Here is a 9,401-nt window from a genome sequence, read left to right on the forward strand (position 1 = left end):
GGTAGTCCAAACGTGAGAATAAATTCTTCAAGCGTTCACACTCCTCAGAAAAATAAAGCCATGAAGAGGACAAACGGTACGCGCGATCGAGCATAGTCGTTAATAAGTTTCGTTTGTACCGGTTGTCAACGTAACTCTGGTAGTGCACAAGTAAACCAGTATTAGTAGGCTTGACATAAACTTTCGTCTCAATTTAGGGTGCACGGTTTAGGAGCTGGGTGCCAAGAAAGGGGAGCATACCATCTTTTTCGATTTCCATTGTAAAGCTGACAGAGGGATGGGCGTGATTCAGGGTGTGTAGGAAATCCGTAGCTGTAGTAATGTTGGGCATTATAGTGAGAGTGTCATCAACATATCTGTGATAATAATCAGGCAGTTTACCTCTTGAACTCACATTTGTTAATTTTTTTTTCATTCGTACCCTTGATAATGGCGTCATGAAGTTGCCGAAACGTCGGGATATTATATCGTTCGTTTCTACCTGTCTATGTATTACTAAATCTTTGCTTTGATATATCCCTATTTAAGCTATGGTATAACTACCTGGGGCTGTGCCACCAATACTAACTTAAAATGCCTCTGTATTAAACAGAACAAATGTCTTCGTAGCATATTCTTTGCAAATGTTAGAGAAAGTGCCAATCCCTATTATAAACTATTAGGAATTCTAAAGTTGGATGCTATTTATAAATTCAGAATATGCTGCCTTACATATAAGACTAATATTAAAAGTGATAGCATTCCAGATATCTTCCTTGATATCCTGACCCCAGCATCTGAAAAACTTAATTATTATACAAGATTTGCTACTAATAATAATATTTTTAGACCACGAGTATCCACCAACATGGGAAAATCATCTTTTATATTCTCTGCTTCAAAGATATGGGAAACCGTACCCACTTTTCTTAAATATATGCCTTACAATAGCTTTAAAAAAGAATGGAAACATAAACTTTTGCTCAACCAAACCTGATCATTTTACTTTGCTACTGATCTACTCTTAAGGAAAAATGGCAACTTCAACCTTGTTCAACAAAACCTAATCATTTTACTTACTTTACTGCTGATTTACTTTTATGTCCTGGAACTAGAAAGCTTCTGCTACTTTGGACACCATGTACCTCTCAAACTTATCTTTATGGCCAAATATTACTTTTATTCTTCTCTCCCTCTCCTATTTTTCATATAAATATTAACTTCCAGTAATAGTGTGAAGTAAATCAAAGTTCAACAGTTCAAAGTAGTCCTTGAGATCTACCTTTGCATCAGTCAGTTCACAAGTAGACCACTATGCTGATGATACTACCCTTACAGCATCTGCTCACTTTAATAATTAACCTGAATTTTAATCTTCTCTAAATACCTCTGCAAATGAAATACGTCACTGGGCCGACTCAAAGAAACTCCCAACCAATGAGTCAAATTCCAAGATGACGGCCATAATTTTCGCTAAGGAAGTACTTAGCAGTCGCTCGGCAAAATTACGCCTGCTCTACAGGCTAAGTACTCTTCCGCATCACGATTTCCGGTAATCTTACTTTCGTTGGAAGTTTGTGCGAATAGAAATTTGCCAGCGGGAAAACATGTTTGCTATGGAAATCGACTTGTGTGTATCGGACATGTTTGCTAGGCGACAGAGCTGAATAACGTTTACGCATGCGCTAGATTTTGCCGCGGAGACACGATTTTGAGTTGTTCACATGGTTGATTTCCTATTCTGTTGCTTCGAGGCGTCGTTTTCCTTGCCGCTTTTCATTTACAGAACAACCTCCAAAAATTTGGTACACCCCCTAAAAATTTTCAAAACTTAATTTTCTCCTTCAAACCTTTGGAAATAGGAAAGTGCCTTCGACGAAAATAGAGTTCCTCGGTTTTAAAGATCAGAAAAATTTCCGCTAATTTCGCCAAATTTTAGACCTAGGACACTTGAGCCCGCGCTATTGACCGCATACCCGCTGACGTAGCATTTCATTATGTGCTTGACCAGGGTCTCTCATCTTCTCGCTGACACAGTCCCCTAGAGCGAGAGAAGTGGCCGGAAAATGAGAGACCTGGGAACGAGGTAGGCGCTTGACTTACTCGCGGGCGAAGAAACACCCTTTCCCCCGCGCTTATGATCGCAGGCTCGCTGGTCAGTGACTTGTCAACGTTTTGGGTAAAGGGGGAACCATGTAATGCGCGTGGCGGGCCCAAACAGTCTCCGCTTTAAATCTTCTTAGTTTTGTTTCAGACCGTTAGTTTAATTTAGAAACATTGCTTTTTTTTAGGTCATCTCTCTGTTTTCTTTTTAAAACTGGCCAGGAAACGTTTAGCACGTCGGAGGCGCTTGGTGAGGAAATGATTTTTTTTTTATGTCTGAGATATATTCATATGGATAATAAATATTCTTCTTGTGTTGGTGTTTTTCCCTGCAAAATCGGGGGAAACCGTTGACGAACCCTTTTTCTGCTCTTACGTCATAGTTATTGTCTTGTTTTGGTACTTTCGTTGAGTGTTTTACCCTTCTCTGAGTTTGCTGAATTAGAATACGAGCAATCCCTCCTTTACTGCGAAGTCAGTCGCGCGAATTAAAAAAAAATCAGTGAAAAAAAGTTGATGTCAGCGCGCCGAGGGAAGCTCTTGGAGTGACGCCGATGCACCGCAGGAGCTCCATGAGGGAGGCGTTCGAAAAATAGACTTTTTGAGTGCCTCACTCAAGGAGATCCTACGTCGCGTCGGCGTTACCCCAAGAGTTTCCCGCGGCGCGTTAACAGCAACTGGGACAGCTTGTAGCTGAATTTTTAGCGAAAACCAAAACCAAAATCGAAGTAATCAACACGACCAACCAGTGTTTGGGAATTCATCCTGAGGGACCAATGAGAACTCAAGTAAAACAGGCAACCACCCGGAAAGTGCGGGAAAACTCGTGTGATCAATTAGCGATTGTCTTAGGAGTTGTAGTGAGATGTTGACGCAAATTTATCCTGATAATCAAAGCGAAGTGGGCTCACTTTCCGCGAGAGTCACTGAAAATCGCTACTTTTTTTCTTTTTTCCACAGTTCGCCCGGATTCTATTACCTCTGCTGCTGCTTTTCGCCGGGCTATTGTATTATAACAGTTCTCCCTCTGAAAAAAGTTGCCTAAGTAATGAGTATGCTTGTGTCTGAAACAAACTATTAGAGCCATTATCTTACTTAAAACAAAGAGGTCTTGATTGTGATAGACTCGAAGTAGTTCTCTATCATTTTAGGTTTAGACTAGGATTTCGAAAAGACTGGCGCAACTTTGCTTTGTATTTTAGCGGAATAGTCAGGTCCTCACCACGCGCATGTCCAAAGGTGTAGTCAAGCATTTTTACCACTGACCGTAAAAAGTGTGAACGATGCTTTATAATTAAGGCTTAAAAATCATTAGGCTGAGTGCGATAATGTCGCACTTGAACTACTTTGAACAGACGTCGGGAGTCATGAAAGCCTCGTTAACATTCACAAGATCTCTTATAGAGGCCTATAGCAGATACTGTAGATGCAAAAGTTAATTTAACACCTTCCAAGTTATAGCGTCTGTAAGAATCCCTCCAGTTTTTTTTTCAGCTTCCTTCCTTAGCTGTGGTGTTTAAAACTTGTCTCATTTGTTTTGCAGAAAATCCAAGTTATTACTATTTTGAATATTACCCCAGTCTTCAAAACACCTCTGGTATCAATGAAAATTCTGGTTCTCTACCTGAAATTCAATGCAAGCCTCACAGGTATGAATGGACCAAATTGGCGCCCAAACATAATTATGTGGCTAAAATGTTCAATTGACTGCAATAATATTTCGAAAAGTCAATTAAGTTCTATTAAATTCCTCAACGACTACTTGTAGAAGGGGATAGCTAACGAACACGATATGGGGTGACGAAGGCGATATGGGGTGGGATCCAAAGCTACTTTCTTCCTAGGGCTTTAACTTGAAAATTCGGAGAGACCACTCTAAATTCTAACGAAAAGGCCCTTAGCAACGAGTTTTGAGTCGAAAGGTGCATGGGGATCGGAGTTACCAAGGAATTAGGTCAATGCTCCCCACCCACCCCCACCCCCCACCCCCTTGTAGGCGAAAAAATTGATTTATAATAGTGAACCACCCAAGGATGTTGCCAGTCTTCTTGGGGAACTCAGATTTTCTTTGTCCACGGATTGTCACCAATGTTTTAACTAAATTCGTCCATAAATTTTCCTAAGACCGGATAAAAATGCCACAGAGAAAATCGTGGAACACTATGGACCGCCAGGGCGTATCGAGAACTGCCAGTGTGACGGCCCTCGTTATCAAGACATCTGCTCATTTAACACAACGAAGTTTGGAGAAGAGCTGCTGTCATGTGACGTCAAGGTTTGTGGCTGGTCAGCGGTAAAGATAGCGTCTGTTGATCCAGAAACAGGAAAAGCTGTCGACAACTGGAAAACTTTGCCAAAGGAAACAATTACTGCTTTAGTGCGAGAGGCCGTGAAAATAAACCTAGAAAGAGGATTAAGTTTCCTGTTCCTGAAATGTGGGAGTATTTTTCAAGTGCTGAGTTTTCCTCCCGTCTTCAAGAAAGATGAAATTGGTGAAAACATCGGTCATATTAATGTAAATATAATTGTGCTAGACTCTATTTCAAGACCACACTTCTATCGAACTCTTCCTAGAGCTTCACAGGCTCTACGCAAGATAAACCAGGATTCTAGCATCAAAGCTACAGCCTTGGACTTTGAACTTGTTCAGAGCATCGGCCAACAGACGTTTGAAAACTTGAGACCATTTTTCTGTGGTGTCCTTAAAGGTGAAGTAAAAAGCAATTTCCAATTGAGTATCGAAATCATTGTAGTACCGCACTGTTTTACCTCTCTACGGTCTAAAATTGGTCATGAAAAGTCGTGCCTCTCTCTCAACCAATCAAATGCCAAACTAAGACCAATCGTGGTTTGGTAGGCAATCTGCGTTTTCTCGCACCTCGGGTTGTTCGCTTGTTTTTTTCTTAGAGATCCCACTGGCTCTTTATAATGTTTTACTTTTTTCTGATTGGCAGTCGTAAGCACGACATGGCTTGATCGAGAAGCACTTTAAAAGCAACGATTTCTTGCGCGTTTTGTTCTATTCATGAAAGCGAAGTGCGTGTTTCACCGAATCAACAGGAGGGATTCGCAATAGTTTTTTAAGCCTCTCAGCCGGTAGAGACGAGCGAAAGAGCGGGCGAGCTTAAAACAGGGTTGTGGTTATCAGGGAAATGGTCGCAAAACGAGCTAGAGGTTCTCTCTGCTCTCATTTTTTATTCTTTGTCTGATCCCTACCGTTTTTACACAAGCACTATTTCGTTTATTTTCATCAACTCAGAGCCTAATACAGGCTACCTTCCCAACGCTGAAAGGGTGGCGGTGTTTCTACCGTCATTGTGTCGATATGAATAACTATTTAGAAGCCCCTGTGATGTCGTTCATAGATGAAGGATCTATTTGTAGAAAATTTTTATCATTTGTTAGATGACAATGAGGTCAATGCCTCCGGAGAGAATACAAAGGCTCCCCTGGGCGTAGAGGTGTTGTTTGGGGCCTTCAAAAAGTGGGGCTACCAGACGTTCTTTCAAGAAGACCTTTGTTGGTACGATATTTGGGGCTGTATGTTATCAGATATTGAAAAAAGAGCACGTCCTGAACAAGACTCTGAATTCAAAGAAAGGTAAGTGGTGTAATAACATTAATGAAAATTATAATAATAATTATAATAATAACGATAATGATGTTAACAATAATAATATTAGTAATAATGATAATGATTTTAATGTAGAGGAGAATAGAAGAGGTTGACAAGTATAAGAGTCCTGTATCTTCACACAAAACCACGAAACGCGTCAGTTTTGTCAGTACGTTGAAATGATATCTGGTAGATCTACATTGGTACGATTAATGACAATCTGTCGTTTTATTAACAGGTGGAGAGAATTTCAACAAAAAGTGATTGAAAAACGTGTCGATCATCAAGGTATCACACATTTTTCCTGCACCGCCCTAGACAGAATTGGCTTGACTAATCATTACGGTTATCCTGAGAAACTTTGCATTAATGGGATGTTTTACAGTTGGTATTTCTTTGAATATATGACAAAGGTCTATACTGCCTTAAAAAACAACATCCAAGCTAAGCCACTGGTGTCATACATGCATTTCAACACTGGGCACGAAACGACTGGGAAACGAATGATCAACATGGACGCCATTATGGCGAAGTTCATTTCAGATATTGCTTCGTTTACCAACACCCTGACAGTGATCTTCTCCGACCATGGCCACACAATGACTCCGTTTAGCTATACTGAAGAAGGAAGGAGAGAGTTATTTGACCCAATGTTCTTCATGATCGTTCCTGATGGCGTCAAGGAGAAAGTGGGGGCTGTAAGGATGGGCGCCTTGATAACGAACCAAAAGCGCCTCTTTATGCTCTATGACGTTCACAAAGCGTTCATGAGTTTGAACGATCCGCAGAAAATAAATTCCAAGGATTATAAAGTAACAGGAATATTTTCGGAGATCCCTGCAAACCGCACATGCGCAGACTTGTACATGCTTCCCTTAACTAGATGCAAGTGTGAGGGCTTTGACGAAGAAATTCCAGTAAAAGATAATGCAGATGACCACACGTGGTTGGCAGAATTTGCTGTTGGGTATATAAATGATGCCATACAAAAACAATACATGAGCGGTGAGATAGCCTGAGATGTCCACTGTTTGTTGATGTGTTCTGTTATTATGTTTTAACCACTCTGCAATGCAGGAGATTTGGAAATCCACAATAACGAATTCAGTTCATTCACAATCCATTTTGATAGGAAAGGATATTGTCGTCTCTTTAGACAGACAGACGATGTGATAAGATTAAAGGGTGTGAGATGAGACGGCTTGGGGTGGGGTGGGGAGAATTATGATAGGAAGGGTGGGGGAGGTGAAATGGAGCTAGATGAGTTAATTTGATCTAAGGCCAATGGGGTGTGTCAGTGGTGGATCTAGGGGAGGGGCCCGGGGGGCCACCCCCCTATTTTGGGTGAAAAAAAACCGCAGAAGGAAGAAAAGCCGGCAGTTGTACACACACGCAAAAACTGCCCCCCCCCCTTAGCTCAAGGTCTAGATCCGTTACTGTGTATAGAGGTGAGATTGGTGGAGTGCGTTGGGGTGAGATATGGGCAGGTCGGTGAGGTGAGGGGGATGGAGAGTTTAGGCAACACGAGAGAAGTTTGAGGGAAAGAGTGCAGTGACAGGAAAATTTGTAAGATGAAAAAGTATATAAACCTGCATTAATTTAAATTGATTTTTTAATTGACTTTTTCCTTATCAGGAAACAGTGGCTCTCCTAGAAAATATGGCTACGGGAACTGCAAGCGTTTGGTTGGAAAATCCTTTCAAAAGATTGTCAAGCGATTTCGAGGGGAATATATTTTGACGACTATGGACATTTACGTGGCTCCTCCTGCTGGATATACTGAGGACGAAGTGTATAAAGTGTCTGTAAAACAGTATGCCATACCTCAACATGGAGTATTTTTTCTCAGCTCTGTACGGCAAACGTTGTATAACAAATTTGCCTCATGTGCAGATGATTCAGTGGATATCAAGCTCTGTGCATGCGCGAAGAAGCAGGCCGCTGACATCATCGACGAAGAAGCGTTGTTTGACGATGGTGTTCCGCGAAAAATGTTTGGTTCGGGCACAGTTGTCACGAACTTAAACTCCAAATGTCTTTTATTCCTGCGACGGAATTTTGGAACGTTTTCGTTTTCATTAGAAGTAGCAAATGTTTGTAAAACTCGGACTTATAAATTTAAACTAACAGGCACTATGGATCAAAGGCTATTTTCTAATACTGTGCCGATAACTCGGGAGTTATCCCCGAGAACGTTTTACTTTTTGACCTCTGTTTATAAGTACATCTCGAAAGTAAATACAGCGTTAGATTTGGCAGCAACAGTACACATACAGGAAGAGGGATCAGACACGTTTAACTTTATAGGGAACTTCACGGTCTCGTGACCGCTTTCGCGGTGATAATAGTAATAATAATAATAATAATAATAATAATAATAATAATAATAATAATAATAATAATAACACGACGACGCAGCACTGAAGGTACTGTTTTACCAACTGTTGTATGATGAGGGATTTATAGACGAGATACCACCCTGGTACTCACCCGACAAGCCGAAGCCCGTGTATGAGTCAGAGAATGTTAAAGCTTATTGGGATGTCCCTATATATGCTGATCAACAAGAGGTCAGATCCAATAGGGTGGATGCACGCGTTGTAAATCATATGTGCAAAGAGAGTTGTGACGCTGGAAATGAGCTGCCCGTGGGTTAACAATCGGACAAGAAAGGATGAAGAGAAGACACTGAAGTACGGACCCCTGCGCTGGGAACTAGGGCAGCAGTTCCCAGGCTACGAGTTGAAGCAATATAACATCATAATGGATGCCCTCGGGGGGTGGTCACGGGAGCTGGATGTCATGATGCGCGAGCTGGTGGGAGGCAGAAGCACAGACATACTGCGAAAGATGCAGAGGGCAGTGCTCTCGGGCACGCTGAATATTGCCCGGACTTTCAAGGTGGCAGTTTGACTTTCTGTTAGAAGGAGGACCGTAGACACAACGGAAAAGCTTTTTAGGATTAGTTAATGTACATTTATTTTTTTACTCCATGGCTCACAGGTTACGGTTTTCGCCCTGTGCTGCCTGATTAGAATGTAGCATTCAGTTGATTTCTCTGCGACATAACAGTCTTTTATTAGGAAGCTCCATCACAATAGTGGTTTACATAGAGCTCCTAAATACTAGAAGAGTATTATATAAAAATACAATTAAAATATAGACATCTGAGCTAAAATCGAAATGTAAAAATGATTACAACATGTGCACTGCAAAAATTAATTAAAAAAGAATGCTTAATTATAAAAAGCAGTTAAAGACACTTCCTAAAAATTGGCAAACTTACTGAGTTTCTTATTGTTCTCTCTAACTCATTAAAGTCTTTGGAACAGTGATACCGCGAACGATGTTTTCCTCAATTGTATTTGATAATTCTAATAATGTTTCTATAAACATAATGAATAAAGGGATTGAATTTCTATAGAAACTGTCGTGCTGCGTCGATGGAATCAGGAGTATTAAAAAAAAATTGGTTTTATCAACAGAGTTGATAATTTACCTTATTGGTATATGAATAAACGGGGTAAGTCTGTGGTGCTGCGTCGGTTAGGGGGGGGGGGTATAACAACTTATCAACTGAGTCGTTAATGTAAATAGGCCACCGTAACGATTTCCTCGTTCTCAGGGTCTCTCATCTTCCCGCCCCCTCTTCTCTTGCTCCCGGGAGCGGGAAGATAAAAGACCCTGAGAACGAGGTTGTTCC

At 41.0% G+C, this 9,401-nt stretch overlaps 1 protein-coding gene and 1 pseudogene across 2 annotated transcripts in view; one reads left to right on the forward strand and one right to left on the reverse strand.

The window, feature by feature from the left end:
* Positions 1-1,907, reverse strand: part of LOC148733400 (uncharacterized) — a 4,048-nt pseudogene extending 2,141 nt beyond the window's left edge. Inside the window, exons 1-2 of the transcript XR_016000781.1 lie at positions 1,367-1,907; positions 1-356 (exon numbers count right to left, since the gene is read on the reverse strand). The exon at positions 1-356 is cut by the window's left edge and continues 2,141 nt beyond it. The product of XR_016000781.1 is annotated as an uncharacterized LOC148733400 (transcript). The remainder of the gene's footprint in view (positions 357-1,366) is intronic.
* Positions 1-9,127, forward strand: part of LOC111324468 (uncharacterized) — a 13,901-nt gene extending 4,774 nt beyond the window's left edge. The window contains exons 2-8 of the mRNA XM_088758903.1: positions 2,271-2,332; positions 3,043-3,127; positions 3,626-3,731; positions 4,207-4,790; positions 5,488-5,683; positions 5,937-6,703; positions 7,334-9,127. Of these exons, the coding sequence (XP_088615029.1) occupies positions 2,271-2,332; positions 3,043-3,127; positions 3,626-3,731; positions 4,207-4,790; positions 5,488-5,683; positions 5,937-6,703; positions 7,334-8,025 (2,492 nt within the window). The 3' untranslated portion in view covers positions 8,026-9,127. The remainder of the gene's footprint in view (positions 1-2,270; positions 2,333-3,042; positions 3,128-3,625; positions 3,732-4,206; positions 4,791-5,487; positions 5,684-5,936; positions 6,704-7,333) is intronic.
* The last annotated feature ends 274 nt before the right edge of the window (positions 9,128-9,401 follow it).

This window comes from Stylophora pistillata, chromosome 4, assembly GCF_964205215.1.
Source record: "Stylophora pistillata chromosome 4, jaStyPist1.2, whole genome shotgun sequence".
Taxonomy (NCBI): Eukaryota; Metazoa; Cnidaria; class Anthozoa; order Scleractinia; family Pocilloporidae; genus Stylophora; species Stylophora pistillata.